The sequence below is a fragment of the Piliocolobus tephrosceles genome, chromosome 7 (assembly GCF_002776525.5).
Source record: "Piliocolobus tephrosceles isolate RC106 chromosome 7, ASM277652v3, whole genome shotgun sequence".
Taxonomy (NCBI): Eukaryota; Metazoa; Chordata; class Mammalia; order Primates; family Cercopithecidae; genus Piliocolobus; species Piliocolobus tephrosceles.
Window position 1 is genome coordinate 92162123 of NC_045440.1, and position 18561 is coordinate 92180683.

General features: G+C 36.5%; 1 protein-coding gene across 4 annotated transcripts in view; it reads left to right on the plus strand.

The window, feature by feature from the left end:
* SLC26A7 (solute carrier family 26 member 7) overlaps positions 1 to 18561 on the plus strand; it is a 186029-nt gene that overhangs the window by 133782 nt on the left and 33686 nt on the right. For all 4 annotated transcript variants that reach the window (XM_023222931.2, XM_023222932.2, XM_023222930.2 and 1 more), the window contains 3 exons: positions 11357 to 11434; positions 12448 to 12543; positions 17491 to 17597. In XM_023222931.2, the coding sequence (XP_023078699.1) occupies positions 11357 to 11434; positions 12448 to 12543; positions 17491 to 17597 (281 nt within the window). The remainder of the gene's footprint in view (positions 1 to 11356; positions 11435 to 12447; positions 12544 to 17490; positions 17598 to 18561) is intronic.

Here is an 18561-nt window from a genome sequence, read left to right on the forward strand (position 1 = left end):
AAAATGCAAATGATCATGTTATTTTTGCTTAAAGCCCTTAAAAGGCTTTGCATGGGTCTTAGAATTCAGACCATTCTGCTGTCTACCAGGCACTGAGTGCCTGCTGGCACAGCCTCCTCTTGGCCTGTTCTCCACCTCATTCTCAGACCTAGTCCTTCTCCAGCCCTTGTGGGTTCCAGTGTCTGTTCCCTTTGTCTTTGAGGCTGCCTTTCCCTTCCTCGCTATGTGAATTCCTCCCATCCTTCATATCTCACTGCCACTTCTGGGTCTGTCGTGTTCCTCTTTGTCAACGTCCTTAGTGCTATTTGACATTAAATGTTCATGAGTGTGATTATGTGATTGATGTCACCTTTCTATCCTTGACTTAAAGCTACTGGAGAACACAAAACCTTGTCTGGTTTGGTTCAGTGTATCCTCAGTGGCTAGCCCAGGACCTGGCATGTGGTAGGTGTTAGATAACTACTACAGAAAAGAACGAATGAGAAATGAGAGCTTCCAATAACTGTAAGAGAACACTACCAGTTTTGCTGACATTAGAAGAGACTGGTCAGGCTGGACAGTTTTTTTTTTTTTTTTTTACTGCTTAATATCGCACATTTACAGAAAATCCCATTTAAAACCAGGCTTAGGATCATACACTTTAGAGAAGCATTATTGAACAGAAACATAATATGAGCTACACAGATAATTTAAATTTTCTAGTAGCCACATTTTTGAAGTACAAGAAATTGATAATTTTTATTTTATATTTTAATTTACCTAGTGGAGTCAGAATATTATCATTTTAATATTAATATTTGAAAGTTAATAATTTAAAAGTTATTAATGATATTTTGACATTACTTTCTTCTTGGTACAAGGCTTCAAAATCTGGTATTTTAGATTTCAGTATACCTTAATATGAACTAGCCACATTTCAAGTCCTCAAGAGCCATATGTGGCTGTTTTGACAGTGAATTTAGGACAATTTTATCTAGAAGTGAGCTGATGGTAAAGACTTTCAGTGCTTTAGAAAATGAAACCAAATGTTTGAATTGGAACAAGAGTTACTGATCATTTAATACCAAGTGCCCTGGTTATTACACACAATTCTATCTTCCTTTATGAAGAAACCCTTTTTACAGTGACCCCTTTTAGATGTGACACCCAAAGCATGCATATCTAAGAAAGGCCTTTAAGAGAGTAAGAAATGTGTGGCACAGATTAGACAAATAGCACAAAAAAATGTTACACTTCTTCCTTTTCTCCTTCCCTGTAAAGAACGGTTAAGTATGGGAGGCAGCTCAGTGTCCCCTGGCTTTCTTCCCTGCATGTTTCTCTTCACTTCCAACAGAGGAGATCCGCTGGTGCTCTGCAGGGAGCTCAGGAGGCATAACCAGGAGGGATGAGAGACTGCGTCTGCTGCACAGGCAGCTCAGCCACGACTGAAAACAACAGCTGGCATGTTTTTCTGCAGCACTGAGATTGTCTCTGCATTCTAATTCACCAAACTGTATTCCTTTATTCTTTCAAAATTTGGCTAATTGCTTTCATCTCCTTTAAAACCTTCTTAATCTAGCTTTAGTTATCCAATGTCATCTCCCTCTTTTTTCTTTCTGCCCTTTCCCATTTCTTTTGCCATTCCACTACCTTCCACAAGACTGCGCATGCAGTGAGTTCAAGAACTACTTACGCATTCTTTGACAACTACTTAGGAAGTAAATGACTGGTATCTCCCTCCACTCCCAACCAAATATAAAGGTATGGATAATAAAAATGCATGTATGGTCATCTTTGTAACTAACATACAGCATATAAAATAATTGTTTGAGAACATAACAAGAATAAAATATAGATTATTTCATTATCTTTTATGCAGAATTAACTCTTAAATATCAGTAGTTATGATTTTCAAGCAAAAATATATTTGGACATTTAGTTGGTATGACATGGAAAGAAAGAGTGAAAGAGTAAAATCCTAGCCAGTGTTTGCCCAGTGGGTAATTGTGTGAACTCTTTACTAATTGCAGTAGAAGCCAACCTGAAACTTATTAAGAAGGAGCTAGTTTTGTTTTGTTTTCTGCAATTAAAAAAGGAAGAAGCTCATCTCTTTTGTTCTGGTTTTAACTTGTTTTTCAAATTTTTCTCAAGGTAGGTCAGAGAAATGCAAGAAAATATTACCTCATATGCCAAGTAAAATATACGAAGAAAGTAGATGATACTTGAAATATAGCTTAAGTGGGTTATTATGGAATCCTGAAGTTAGAGAATTCTATTTTATACACTACAAATATCTGATCTTAATTTGAGCTCTTTTTGAATGTACTGAGTTGGCCAATTGTGGAATGATGGCTTTCATTGCATAATCTCAAAGATATTTTTACAAATCCAAATATCAGTGTCCTGGCTTCTTCTTTATGAAGAGAAAGAATACCAGTATTTTGAGAGCTTTGAGGACAGACATTATAATATTATAAATTTCCATGACTGGGGAGTATATACGCTGCGCAGGGCTGGTAAGAGTTTCTTGTCTGATTAGATGAACTTATCTTTTGACCAAGGGCATCAACAATGATGAGGCAAATGCATTAAGGGAGCTAACATAATCCATTTGCTTATGGTCTATTTCATTACATGACTTGCCATTTAAGGTAAACAGTCTTTTTCACCCATAGTTTGTCACCCTTTGCCAAATAAGATCCATTTAACTCTTGACTTATTTTGATTACAAGACTGAAATTGTAGTTCAATTGTTGTTGATGAACATACAAAGCACTATGTAAATAAAAGATAAATATTATTAGAGAAAAGCCCAAATGTAGTTGTGATTTACTGTTTTAAAATAGAATTATTTGGTTAGGTTGTATTTCTATAACAGCTTGAGTGTATTATAATAAATTTGGGAACCTTAAAATATATTTGGTGTTCTTGGATCCCAATTCAGTACATATTTCATATTACCTTCATGCTTTCGAACTCCCTAGTTCTATGACCTTGGCATAATGACTTTGCCTCTCTGTGTCTCAGATCCTTCCAAGTAGTTGCAACTGCAACTGTCCAAAGTTCATTCCGTCTCCTAAGATTCAGGGCTTTGGTGTCAGGTACATTGTAAAGATATGAGTGAAGAGTCCCACAAAAAGGGTACATGCCATTGTCTTTTGTCTTAAAATAAACCTTAGCTGTTAGTATTTTTTTCTTTTCATATAAACATGGATTTACTGGATCACTGAGCTCTCTGACTGGATCCTGTGAGCTGCACTCTGACACCTACCTGTTTGCAGTCTAGTAGAATGACAGGCATCATATTTTATTGTTTAAAAATTCTTATGTAAAATCACCAATTACTCCTAAATGATCAGTGTAGTGACAATTTGGTGTACTATAACTTCTTTTATGGGCAATCATTAGTTCCCCTACTGATTTAATTTCCAAGTAAGAATTGTTTTACCCCTTTGTATGCTGAAGAGTGTTTGTGATGAGTTACACAAACTATGGAAGGGAGAACAGACTCCCTCAGCCTCTCCCAACAGGGAAAGGCCCTGAACGACTGCTTGCTTAGCAGAATAATTACAGCTACTGCCACTCCACTCTCCCTCTTCCCATATATACACCTTTTAAGAGTACCAGGTTAGGACAAGTGCTGGTGCTGGACTGACCCTGGGTGTGGACATACGCATGTAAGCAATTGTTAGAGATCTCTTCCCAGGTTTCTTTTTTTTTTTATTATTACTAAAAATAAGGTTTATGGAGGTATAATTTAGATATAGTAAAATTTATCCTTTTAAGGTATATGGTTTACTTTTTTGAAAAAAAAATTGCTGTGTAACAAGTAAAATCAAGATATAGAATATTTCTATCACCGTAAAAAGTTTTCTTATCCTCCTTTGTAATTAATTCTTTGCCTCTACCTTCAGCCTCTAGCATCCTATAATTTATCTTTTTTTAGGATGTCATATATATGAAATCTTATAGTATGTAGTCTTTTGTGTTTAGGTTCTTTCATTAGCTCAAAGATTTTGAATTTCATCCATATTTTTTATTTATTTATTTATTTATTTATTTATTTATTATTATTATTATACTTTAAGTTCTAGGGTACATGTGCATAACGTGCAGGTTTGTTACATATGTATACTTGTGCCATGTTGGTGTGCTGCACCCATCAACTCGTCAGCACCCATCAACTCGTCATTTACATCAGGTATAACTCCCAGTGTAATCCCTCCCCCCTCCCCCATCCCCTTGATAGGCCCCAGTGTGTGATGTTCCCCTTCCCGAGTCCAAGTGATCTCATTGTTCAGTTCCCACCTATGATTGAGAACATGCGGTGTTTGGTTTTCTGTTCTTGTGATAGTTTGCTAAGAATGATGGTTTCCAGCTGCATCCATGTCCCTACAAGGGACACAAACTCATCCTTTTTTATGGCTGCATAGTATTCCATGGTGTATATGTGCCACATTTTCTTAATCCAGTCTGTCACTGATGGACATTTGGGTTGATTCCAAATCTTTGCTGTTGTGAATAGTGCCACAATAAACATATGTGTGCATATGTCTTTATACCAGCATGATTTATAATCCTTTGGGTATATACCCAGTAATGGGATGGCTGGGTCATATGGTACATCTAGTTCTAGATCCTTGAGGACTCGCCATACTGTTTTCCATAATGGTTGAACTAGTTTACAATCCCATCAACAGTGTAAAAGTGTCCCTATTTCTTCACATCCTCTCCAGCACCTGTTGTTTCCTGACTTTTGAATGATTGCCATTCTAACTGGTGTGAGATGGTATCTTATTATGGTTTTGATTTGCATTTCTCTGATGGCCAGTGATAATGAGCATTTTTTCATGTGTCTGTTGGCTGTATGCATGTCTTCTTTTGAGAAATGTCTGTTCATATCCTTTGCCCACTTTTTGATGGGGTTGTTTGTTTTTTTCTTGTAAATTTGTTTGAGTTCTTTGTAGGTTCTGGATATTAGCCCTTTGTCAGATGAGTAGATTGCAAAAATGTTCTCCCATTCTGTAGGTTGCCTGTTCACTCTGATGGTAGTTTCTTTTGCTGTGCAGAAGCTCTTTAGTTTAATTAGATCCCATTTGTCAATTTTGGCTTTTGCTGCCGTTGCTTTTAGTGTTTTAGACATGAAGCCCTTGCCCATGCCTATGTCCTGAATGGTACTACCTAGGTTTTCTTCTAGAGTTTTTATGGTATTAGGTCTAACATTTAAGTCTCTAATCCATCTTGAATTAATTTTCATATAAGGAGTAAGGAAAGGATCCAGTTTCAGCTTTCTACTTATGGCTAGCCAATTTTCCCAGCACCATTTATTAAATAAGGAATCCTTTCCCCATTTCTTGTTTCCCTCAGGTTTGTCAAAGATCAGATGGCTGTAGATGTGTGGTATTATTTCTGAGGACTCTGTTCTGTTCCATTGGTCTATATCTCTGTTTTGGTACCAGTACCATGCTGTTTTGGTTACTGTAGCCTTGTAGTATAGTTTGAAGTCAGGTAGCATGATGCCTCCAGCTTTGTTCTTTTGACTTAGGATTGTCTTGGCAATGCAGGCTCTTTTGGTTCCATATGAACTTTAAAGCAGTTTTTTCCAGTTCTGTGAAGAAACTCATTGGTAGCTTAATGCGGATGGCATTGAATCTATAAATTACCTAGGGCAGTATGGCCATTTTCACGATATTGATTCTTCCTATCCATGAGCATGGTATGTTCTTCCATTTGTTTGTGTCCTCTTTGATTTCACTGAGCAGTGGTTTGTAGTTCTCCTTGAAGAGGTCCTTTACATCCCTTGTAAGTTGGATTCCTAGGTAATTTATTCTCTTTGAGGCAATTGTGAATGGAAGTTCATTCCTGATTTGGCTCTCTGTTTGTCTGTTACTGGTGTATAAGAATGCTTGTGATTTTTGCACATTAATTTTGTATCCTGAGACTTTGCTGAAGTTGCTTATCAGCTTAAGGAGATTTTGGGCTGAGACGATGGGGTTTTCTAAATATACAATCATGTCATCTGCAAACAGGGACAATTTGACTTCTTCTTTTCCTAACTGAATACCCTTGATTTCTTTCTCTTGCCTGATTGCCCTAGCCAGAACTTCCAACACTATGTTGAATAGGAGTGGTGAGAGAGGGCATCCCTGTCTTGTGCCAGTTTTCAAAGGGAATTTTACCAGTTTTTGCCCATACAGTATGATGTTGGCTATGGGTTTGTCATATAGCTCTTATTATTTTGAGGTACGATCCATCAATACAGAATTTATTGAGCGTTTTTAGCATGAAGGGCTGTTGAATTTTGTCAAAGGCGTTTTCTGCATCTATTGAGATAATCATGTGGTTCTTGTCTTTGGTTCTGTTTATATGCTGGATTACGTTTATTGATTTGCGAATGTTGAACCATCCTTGCATCCCAGGGATGAAGCCCACTTGATCATGGTGGATAAGCTTTTTGATGTGCTGCTGAATCCAGTTTGCCAGTATTTTATTGAGGATTTTTGCATCGATGTTCATCAGGGATATTGGTCTAAAATTCTCTTTTTTTGTTGTGTCTCTGCCAGGCTTTGGTATCAGGATAATTTTGGCCTCATAAAATGAATTAGGGAGGATTCCCTCTTTTTCTATTGATTGGAATAGTTTCAGAAGGAATGGTACCAGCTCCTCCTTGTACCTCTGGTAGAATTCAGCTGTGAATCTATCTGGTCCTGGACTTTTTTTGGTTGGTAGGCTATTAATTATTGCCTCAATTTCAGAGCCTGCTATTGGTCTACTCAGGGATTCAACTTCTTCCTGGTTTAGTCTTGGAAGAGTGTAAGTGTCCAGGAAATTATCCATGTCTTCTAGATTTTCTAGTTGATTTGCGTAGAGGTGTTTATAGTATTCTCTGATGGTAGTTTGTATTTCTGTGGGGTCGGTGGTGATATCCCCTTTATCATTTTTTATTGCATCTATTTGATTCTTCTCTCTTTTCTTCTTTATTAATCTTGCTAGCGGTCTGTCAGTTTTGTTGATCTTTTCAAAAAACCAACTCCTGGATTCATTGATTTTTTGGAGGGTTTTTTGTGTCTCTATCTCCTTCAGTTCTGCTCTGATCTTAGTTATTTCTTGCCTTCTGCTAGCTTTTGAATGTGTTTGCTCTTGCTTCTCTAGTTGTTTTAATTGTGATGTTAGAGTGTCAATTTTAGATCTTTCCTGCTTTCTCTTGTGGACATTTAGTGCTATAAATTTCCCTCTACACACTGCTTTAAATGTGTCCCAGAGATTCTGCTATGTTGTATCTTTGTTCTCATTGGTTTCAAAGAACATCTTTATTTCTGCCTTCATTTCGTTATACACCCAGTAGTCATTCGGGAGCAGGTTGTTCAGTTTCCATGTAGTTGAGCGGTTTTGATTGAGTTTCTTAGTCCTGAGTTCTAGTTTGATTGCACTGTGGTCTGAGAGACAGTTTGTTATAATTTCTGTTCTTGTACATTTGCTGAGGAGTGCTTTACTTCCAATTATGTGGTCAATTTTGGGATAAGTGTGATGTGGTGCTGAGAAGAATGTATATTCTGTTGATTTGGGGTGGAGAGTTCTATAGATGTCTATTAGGTCCGCTTGGTGCAGAGATGAGTTCAATTCCTGGATATCCTTGTTAACTTTCTGTCTCGTTGATCTGTCTAATGTTGACAGTGGGGTGTTGAAGTCTCCCATTATGATTGTATGTGAGTCTAAGTCTCTTTGTAAGTCTCTAAGGACTTGCTTTATAAATCTGGGTGCTCCTGTATTGGGTGCATATATATTTAGGATAGTTAGCTCTTCCTGTTGAATTGATCCCTTTACCATTATGTAATGGCCTTCTTTGTCTCTTTTGATCTTTGATGGTTTAAAGTCTGTTTAATTAGAGACTAGGATTGCAACGCCTGCTTTTTTTTGTTCTCCATTTGCTTGGTAGATCTTCCTCCATCCCTTTATTTTGAGCCTATGTATGTCTCTGCATGTGAGATGGGTCTCCTGAATACCACAGACTGATGGGTCTTGGCTCTTTATCCAGTTTGCCAGTCTGTGTCTTTTAATTGGAGCATTTAGTCCATTTACATTTAAGGTTAATATTGTTATGTGTGAACTTGATCCTGCCATTATGATATTAACTGGTTATTTTGCTAGTTAGTTGATGCAGTTTCTTCCTAGCCTCATGGTCTTTACATTTTGGCATGTTTTTGCAATGGCTGGTACCGGTTGTTCCTTTCCATGTTTAGTGCTTCCTTCAGGGTCTCTTGTAAGGCAGGCCTGGTGGTGACAAAATCTCTAAGCATTTGCTTATCTGTAAAGGATTTTATTTCTCCTTCACTGATGAAACTTAGTTTGGCTGGATATGAAATTCTGGGTTTAAAATTCTTTTCTTTAAGAACTTTGAATATTGGCCCCCACTCTCTTCTGGCCTGTAGAGTTTCTGCCGAGAGATCTGCTGTTAGTCTGATGGGCTTCCCTTTGTGGGTAATCCAACCTTTCTTTCTCTCTGGCTGCCCTTAAGATTTTTTCCTTCATTTCAACTTTGGTGAATCTGGCAATTATGTGTCTTGGAGTTGCTCTTCTCGAGGAGTATCTTTGTGACGTTCTCTGTATTTCCCAAATTTGAATGTTGGCCTGCCCTACTAGGTTGGGGAAGTTCTCCTGGATGATATCCTGAAGAGTGTTTTCCAACTTGGTTCCATTTTCCCCCTCACTTTCAGGCACCCCAATCAGACGTAGATTTGGTCTTTTTACATAATCCCATACTTCTTGCAGGCTTTGTTCATTTCTTTTTCTTTTTTCTTTTGGTTTCTCTTCTCACTTCATTTCATTCATTTGATCCTCAATTGCTGATACTCTTTCTTCCAGTTGATTGCGTCGGTTACTGAAGCTTGTGCACGTGTCACGTATTTCTCGTGTCATGGTTTTCATCTCTGTCATTTCGTTTATGACCTTCTCTGCATTAATTATTCTAGCTATCAATTCTTCCACTCTTTTTTCAAGATTTTTAGTTTCTTTGCGCTGGGTACGTAATTCCTCCTTTAGCTCTGAGAAGTTTGATGGACTGCAGCCTTCTTCTCTCATCTCATCAAAGTCATTCTCCATCCAGCTTTGATCTGTTGCTGGCGATGAGCTGCGCTCCTTTGCAGGGGGAGATGCGCTCTTATTTTTTGAATTTCCAGCTTTTCTGCCCTGCTTTTTCCCCATCTTTGTGGTTTTATCTGCCTCTGGTCTTTGGTGATGGTGATGTACTGATGGGGTTTTGGTGTAGGTGTCCATCCCGTTTGATAGTTTTCCCTCTAACAGTCAGGACCCTCAGCTGTAGGTCTGTTGGAGATTGCTTGAGGTCCACTCCAGACCCTGTTTGCCTGGGTATCAGCAGCAGAGGTTGCAGAAGATAGAATATTGCTGAACAGCAAGTGTACCTGTCTGATTCTTGCTTTGGAAGCTTCCTCTCAGGGGTGTACTCCACCGTGTGAGGTGTGGGGTGTCAGTCTGCTCCAGTGGGGGATGTCTCAGAGTTAGGCTACTGAGGGGTCAGGGACCCACTTGAGCAGGCAGTCTGTCCCTTCTCAGATCTCACCCTCCGTGTTGGGAGATCCACTGCTCTCTTCAAAGCTGTCAGATAGAGTCATTTGCATCTGCAGAGGTTTCTGCTGCTTTTGTTGTTGTTGTTGTTGTTTAGCTGTGCCCTGTCCCCAGAGGTCTACAGAGACAGGCAGGCTTCCTTGAGCTGCTGTGAGCTCCACCCAGTTCGAGCTTCCCAGTGGCTTTGTTTACGTACTTAAGCCTCAGCAATGGGGGGCGCCCCTCCCCCAGCCTCGCTGCTTCCTTGTGGTTAGATCGCAGACTGCTATGCTACCAATGAGGGAGGCTCTGTGGGCATAGGACCCTCCCGGCCAGGTGTGGGATATAATCTCCTGGTGTGCCCATTTGCTTAAAGTGCAGTTTTGGGGTGGGAGTTAGGGAGTTACCCGATTTTCCAGGTGTTGTGTGTCTCAGTTTCCCTGGCTAGGAAAAGGGATTCCCTTCCCCCTTGCACTTCCCAGGTGAGGCAATGCCTCACCCTGCTTCAGCTCTCACTGGTCGGGCATTAAGTACTGATTGTCAGGCACTCCCTAGTGAGATGAGCCCAGTACCTCAGCTGAAAATGCAGAAATCACCAGTCTTCTGTGTAGCTCGCGCTGGGAGTTGGAGACTGGAGCTGTTCCTATTCGGCCATCTTGCTCCCCATCCATATTTTTTTAAATTGCTGAGTTGTATTTTATTGTATAGACGTACTGCAATTTATTCACCGATTGGTTGATATTTTAGTTATTTATGATTTTGGTGTTTATGAATAAATGTTCTATAAATACATATTTAGGTTTCACGTGGACATGTTTCATTTCTCTTAGGCAGTCCTGAGTCATAAGGTAAGCGTATGTATAAGTTTATAAGACACTGCCAAACTGTTTCAGAGTAGCTGTACCATATTGCATTCCCACCAGCAATGCCTGAGAATTCCAGTTGCTCTGAGTTTTTGCCAGCCTTTGATATTGATTGTTTGTTTATATATTGATTTTTAATTAAAGCAATTCTACTAGGTCCAAATTCCCTTTGATATCTCCATAATGATGTTCTAGGCATCTTTGTGGCCCTGTGAAAGCCTTCTTTTCTCTTGTTAGGAAGGCAGTTTGGCCAAATATTTTATTAAGTCCTGAACAGTTGCTTCTGTGAAATCAAGTTCTTCATCAAATGGAATATGGCTGTAGGAGTCAGGTGAACTGAATTGCCTTTTGTCAGCAGGCTGGCTGGTTAGAACATAATACTAATGGCCTTTCAGGCTTAGTAAAATGAAGCCTGTTCCACTGCCAGAGATCACTCCCATATCCCATATAACTACTTCACAACTGGAGCCTTTACTAACAAAGAACTCCAAATAAGAGGGTAAATGCTTCAGTGGAAATTATCAGCACAGAAGTACCCTAAGCCACATATTCAGTTATTGCCCAAACAACCTCCTACAAAATAAGGAGGGGAGTCAGGCTAAACACCAACAGGCTAAAGAACTTTTAATTGAAATGTCACTTTCACTATTAAACAAAAAAGCCATCACTGTGATGTGTGATAAAAGTTGATGGTGTCCTATTTCTTTGTGTGAAATTGCTTTTCTCTCATCACTGACTTAATTTGATTGCACCAGTTTGTCAGCTGTCACATTTAACTTCCTTCAGCTGCAAAATATAGATAATGACAGTCTAAGCAATTTAACAGTTATGTGCCAACATTTTGTTTCTTCTAATCAAGATAAACTAAGAATTATCCCCCCACCCCATAACTTTGACATAATAAAAAAGTTCAAGGTTTTCTTTTTCCTTTTTGTCTGTCTTGTATTTTACAGGTGGCTTGTCTAATATCTTGCATTTTCGTCCTTATAGTCATCTATGCAATAGGACCTTTGCTTTACTGGCTGCCCATGGTACGGTAGTGCTTTTTCACTATCTACTTTTTAATTTAACTTTTCATGAGAATCATTGTATATAAAATTTTTTGGAAGTATAACCTCAACAATCATAAATCTAGAAACCATGTTACAGAAGTAAAGTCTGAATGAGGGAGGTATGGAAAGCTACCACATTTGAGGCAGGTGTGGGAGGGGGTACTGTGGCTGTTTTTTTTTTAAGTTTTTGGCTCTCACGTAAGAATGGCATTGTGGAAATAGATTCATTCTGTGCTCATCTGTAGGGTGAAATTAGGCATAGTCGGTTATAAGAAGTATAAATTTTACTAAAACTTTGACCGTTAGAAAAACATATGTGCTAGGGCAAGGAAATAGGAAACAAAATACAGCTTCCCACTGTTGATATGTCTGTTATACAAAGTGACTCAGAACATTAGTGCCAGTGCTTCACCTTCTTCTTCATAAGGCTGAGGCACCAAAGGAATGCAAAACACTGGGCTTATGAGAGCCTGCCTCCATCCTTTGTTATTCTAATTTTTCACGTGTGTAGTGAGAATAAACCATTTCCATGGGAGAATCTTCCAGTAATCAAGTTTGCTTTTCAAGAGAGTTATAAATATCTTCAGGTGAAGTCAGATAATTGACATTTAAGGCAATTATAAGAAAATATATGATGTACATATTTAATTTCATGCAACAAATACATTTCAAACAAATGACCATGAATATGTATAGTTAAGAGGGCATTGAGCTTCATGACATTCACCTTTACAATTTACTTATTTTCTTTTTGTTCTTGTTGTTTAGAATTGTACAAATATTACCTTATGAATTTCTAGAATATATATTATTTTCCTAAAATACAGTAATAGGTTAGTTTTAAACAAAACAAACATTGCTTTTGTCTTCTAATTGGTGATTGCTTTTCTCTATTAAGTACTTTAAAAACAAAACAATAAAATACCGTGGCCTTCTAAATTTACGTTACAATTTTTATGTTGCTTCATCTTCAACTTACATTTTATTTCTAGTGTGTCCTCGCAAGCATTATTGTTGTGGGACTGAAGGGAATGCTAATACAGTTCCGAGATTTAAAAAAATATTGGAATGTGGATAAAATCGATTGGGTAAGTAGAAATTTGATCTAAAACTATTCCTTTTCTGCTTAAACTTATGTTACCAAATACATACTAATAATTTTACTTGCAGCAGATAGATTTAGCCATTTGAGACTTGTACACTTTACAAACTGCCATTTTTTTTCTCCAAAATCTTAATAAAAACATTGAAATATATATGAAACAGAAATAGAGTTTGGTCAAATTTTGATGAATGTGTAGTTTGAGAACTTTTAAAGAAATGCTAATAATTTCAGTGAATTTGGGATGCCCAATTTACAATGTGAATTAATTTTGGAAGTAAGACTTACCAGGGAAATAGACAGTAATAGAAATGTGACAATTTATAACCTGTATGAAAAACTATCATTAATCACTAAGAATGCATGCTGCGTGCACATAGGCTGAACCTCTTAATGGTGACCACTTTCATTCTAAATACAAAAGGTGTCATGAATTGCCTTTTAAATGGGTTACATTAAGAGGACCATGCTTGAAACAGATTAAAATATACTGAACCATGATAAAGTATGATTTCTACTAACATAAATAGCCCACTGATTCTAGAGAAACCTATCTATGCAAGGGCAATCCAGAATCCTCTCCCTCTCCAATATGGGAGATGTACTTCATAAGTACCCTCTGTTTAGCTTTACTATGACAGTCACCAAATTGAAATATAATTATTAATATGAAATACACATTTTCTCTTCTTCAGATCATTTTCTCTGAGAGATTTTGGGATATTATTTATGCTGGTGCCTACTTTCATAATATTCTTCCTGGGGCTCAGTATTACTGAGCTCCTACCAAAGTACAATGCTGGGCACCATGAGGAATGTGCAGATGAAAAAAAAAACTGTCCATTCTCTCCAGACAGTTATTTGTGGAGGAAGTAGACACAGAAACACTAACTTATTATGCAAGACAGGATACAACATGACCTGGAGGGAAAAGTAGGAGCTTAGTTTTGGGGAAAATAGAGGCAGGAACATTTAATTTGGACTGATTAACATGAAAGACTGTCACAGAAGAGCTGAAATATGAACTGAGACTTGAAGGAACAGTATTTTGTAGGCAGAAAACGAGGCTAAAATTAACCATGACCTTTTAAAGGTGATATATGTTAGGTGGCTCATGGAAACAAAGAAATGAGAAGATGCAAACTTATTCAACAAGTTACTTGATTACCCTATGGTATTTGGCATGGGTAGAACATACAATGTGAGGATGGGGATAGTGACAGATGATGTTGGAAAAGTTAAGAATGGGTTGGATTGGGAAAGGCAACTCATGTCTTACAAATATGATTTGATTTCATTATGAAGGCAGTGAGACATCACTGAACGGTGAAATAAGAATAAAATGTATGTATTAGAAAGGTCACTTGAGTAGTTTGAGGAAGATGGATCAAACTGGTGAAGTATACAGAAATTTGAGCACTGCTTTAGCCCTTCAGGCATATAAATGAGGAAGGCCTAGACCAAGGCTGAGACCATGAAGTACAATAAAAAATCAGATGAAAAATATCAAAGAGATTGTATTTGTTAGTCCTCACCACCAGTTCATTATATAATATGGATCAGTTGGAATGACTTCTGAGTTTCTATTTAGGAATACTGGTGGAGGAAGATGATATCATTCACTGAGTTATAGGATATAGAAAATTCTATTGTTTAGATGCATTTAGTGGTTACCTCTAGTCTTTTTGAAAAAAAAAAAAAAAAAAAAGATTCTCCTACTGGAGTTATTTATTTCATCTCGTTGTTTTCTGTACGTCACCAAGTGGTTTTCCACGAACTCATGTGTTTTATATTCCTTGAGCTATTTCATTGTGACAATATCTGCTTGTTTTCATACTAGAAAGAAGTTTTTGACTGAGTGTAAAATACTTTCTCTCAGGTCTTCTTAATCTTAACATTATCTTTAGGCATTGAGGGATAAAGTAGATTTTATCCCTCATAATTTTTTTGTTGTTATTATAAGTAACTTGTTTTTCTACATGGATGCCCGATGAAGTTCTTTCTTCTTACTCATGAAGTTTGGTACTATTATCAGAATATTACTGTGTTGAGCACTCAGTTTCAAATTTCTGAGCATGACATAATCTTTTGATCTCATAATCAAGAATTATTTACAAAATTTTTCTTCTAATTTATCTTTGAATATTTTCTCAAATCTATGTATTCTGCTTTTTCGTGAATTTTCTATTTGTTTTTACTTTGTTTTCCTTCATATCTAAATATTTTCCCAGGATTATTTTGTTTTTCTGTGTAAGTGATTTATTTGGACTAGTCACATATCTCTGATTATGTATTTCTAGTTGTGATTATCTTACTTTTTAATTTTAAACATGGCTTTTATTTTCATTCATTTTCTTTCCTGAATTATTCTAGCCTGCCTGCTTTTTATCAGAAAAAAGAAACTGTTTCACCTCTTCACATTTTTTATTATGCTTTAAGTTCTAGGGTACATGTGCACAATGTGCAGATTTGTTACATATGTATACATGTGCCATGTTAGTGTGCTGCACCTATTAACTCGTCATTTACATTAAGTATATCTCCTAATGCTATGGCTCCCCCCTCCCCCTTTCCCACAATAGGCCTAACAGTTTAATATTGATGCTATTTTGAGTTGTTGGTCAAAACCCTCTTTGAAGTAATGAGAAAATAGTTGTCCAAATGGAGACTTATTGGCTCAGAACCGAGTTTGAATAGCTGAACATTGGATACAGAATTCAGATCTGTAAAAATTTAATAATAGGGATCTGCCACAAAAACAGATAGTACAATAGTTAGGCTAGGGGGAAGTAAGGTAATTTAGTAGCTGTTAAACTGTGCTTTATGCTGATGTATTTTCTACAAAGACAAAGCATTGTGTGCCCTACTGAAGGTCAACACTGGGGTTAGTTTGTGTTTGGGGACTGTGAGTGCCAAATAGGGAAGAGAGCAAGTAGGAACACATAACAAAAAATAAAAAATAGGGGCCCAAGAGTCAACTAATTCTTGATAACTGTGACAACTAGCATTTGGGTCTTTAACAGGAATTATTACAGAATGCTATTGGGATTTATTCTAACCAATGGAACTATTTATTTGTCTATGTTATTAATTTCCATTTGATATTTTTTCAAAGCTATAAAGGTAGCCCCAGGAAATAAGTAAGCATTTGGAAAGCCCAACTTATAATAGATGATGTTGTGGGAGAGTAAATATGCTTTAAAAATAGAACCAGATGGTACCAAAATTTCTGGTTGCTCTGATGAATTCTGGCCTCCAGGCTCTATGGTTTTTTTATGTGGCAGGGACCAGGATCCTTAGTTCCCTATACCATATTGAATTGTGGAGGATGGCCCAGAGGAATTAGACTTATAAAGCTTTTGGTGAGGTATTATTCTGCCACACTTGGGCAGATTCAGTTAGCATTTGAGAGTGAGTGAAACTCAGAGTCATCGTGGGAAGCAAAAATAATGGTCAAAAACTTGCAGCCTTGTTTTGTATATGATTAAGTATAGCATAATACACCAGGAAGAAAAAAACACACTATATATAAACAGAAGACTCAAATGGCTGTGTGTTCACCTGAATAAAGAAAAACCATCTCAGCTGGGAATGATCTCATAATAAGTAATAACCTAGCATTACATTTGTAGATGATGGATCTTAACATGACATTCATTTAAATTGTATTTTCTCTTTTACTCCAGAATGTTTGTTTGTCCTACATCAAAAGGAATTTTATGGATAAAATTCCCTCCATTTGCTTCCAAGGGCTCAGCTTTTCAAAAAAGCCTGTTAAGAATCACTCAAACTTAGTGTAGATAAATAATCCAGACAAAGGAGAAGCATTTCAAAAACAGCAACAAAAAAGAGCCCTTTAGAAAGAGTTATTTCAGACTTGTCTGAAAAACATTTACACTCCTTCCCTCTCCAAGATTCTGCTATTTTTAGAATACAGAAACATTTCTAACTTCCTCATTTGTGTATAGAATTAAAATATGTTTTCAAAGATGTTTTAAAGTGATAATATAGCTATTAGGACAGAAATAAACAAATTTAGAATTGCAGTCAGAGGCAAAGTGCTGCAAGTTTTGGGAGGAAAAGACAGAGGTTAAAAACGTTGTTTGTTTACTGTTTGATAAATGCAGGATTTACTGTTAAAAAAATATAACCTGTATTTCACAAATTATTTTGCTTTTAAAGATATTTTTTCAGCACTAGGCTTAGAAATTCCAACTATAATACAATATCTTGTTGCAAATTATAATTTTAAGTGGTAAACAAAACAGCAATAACTTTGGTATTCCAACTAAAAGAGAATTAGAGTTTCATGTAATCTTTTGAAATGTTCCCAAAAACCAAGTTGGCCCTTTTATATTTTAGCTTTCATAATGAATGGCCCATTACAAATAAAATTATAATGATCTCCATAATGATTGATCTAAAAGTGGCATTGGCAGCATTGTTTGACTCAGTCATTTTAAAATTAGGCTTCCTGAGCCTTATGTATTAATAAATGACATTAGTTATTTTTATGGCAATCCTAGAAGACAAAATATTGTTGGGAATGACCAAAAATCTGTACACAATTGCTTGTAATAATATTACATTAAATGAGAAAGCGGTGGGAAATCATGGCATGCTTTTGAACCATACACATCAACCAACTATTTACAGATCTTAAATATAGTGTTTGTTGGGGATTGAACTAAGGATTGGCATTGTCTGGAAATAAAAGAAGAAACTTTTCCCCACCCTTTGCTGCTGAGAGTCTGATGGAGCAGGATTTGTTTCTGTATTTCTGAACTTCTGTTTACCACTTGTTAAATAGTATGTTCTTGCTGAGAGATCTGGTCACAAGAGTGTTAAGAATACGATTGTGAGGAACTTAGCAATCATGAGAAAGAAGTGAATTCCAAAGGATTCAAACTTCTGTTTCTTGTTTCTCTTTCAGGGCATATGGGTCAGTACATATGTATTTACAATATGTTTTGCTGCCAATGTGGGACTACTGTTTGGTGTTGTTTGTACCATAGCTATAGTGATAGGACGCTTCCCAAGGTAGGATCCTATCTAAATGCTCTGTTTATTCTGACACAGCAGCAAAATACATGCTTACTTGCCATATGGTACTTGCTAGTTACTTTTATTTCTGTGTAACATATATAGTACTACAAGCTCATGTTTTTCTTGCTGTCAGAGAACTAGGGGCAAACAGATAAGAAAATGTTTTATCTGCGTATGATATTTAACAATGTTGATCTTAATGAAGATAAATAGCTTATCAACATTATAAAATAGAATATATAAACTCTTTTAAAATAAATAAACCCCTTAGCCTTATACTGCATTATAGAGAGATTTCTTTAAATTAAGTGAAGAGAGTTAGTAGCTAATGATCACAAATCATTTCACAATATAATTATTTGGAAAATTAAATAACTTCAGAATATTTTATTTTTCAGAAGTCTGATTAATCTATTTTCTAGATAATTTATTGAGAAACACACTCTCTTTTTGTCATTTTACTGAAAATTTATAAATCATTTCCCTAGTCTGACCAATTCTTTTTCTGCTTTACAAAGTATTCATCTGGGAATAATGTTTCTATTTACTTCACATCCATCTTTCCTTTAAAGTTATTTGTGACATAAGTTATTCTAAAAAATGTTGTTTTATCTCTATAGAGTCTTTCTTTATAGAATTTATATATTCAGATTCAATATTATCCAGTCCTATCTTGCCATTGATTCTTTCTTTTCTTGCTTTTCATTAAAACAGTATTTTATCAATGCTGCATACTCTCTTGCCTTTTCTCTTTTATAATTCTTCTTTACTAATCCACATCTAGTAGCTTGGAGAGATGGGACTCTATTTATATGCCTCTGTTGTTAACCTCTATCCCCAAATATCCTAGTGATATATAGATTTACCAATGTCCTCTTATGAACAAATGGGTTATAGAATTTAAATCATTTCAGATACATTCTAGTTATTAAATGACTACTTTTGGTTTCTTCATTGT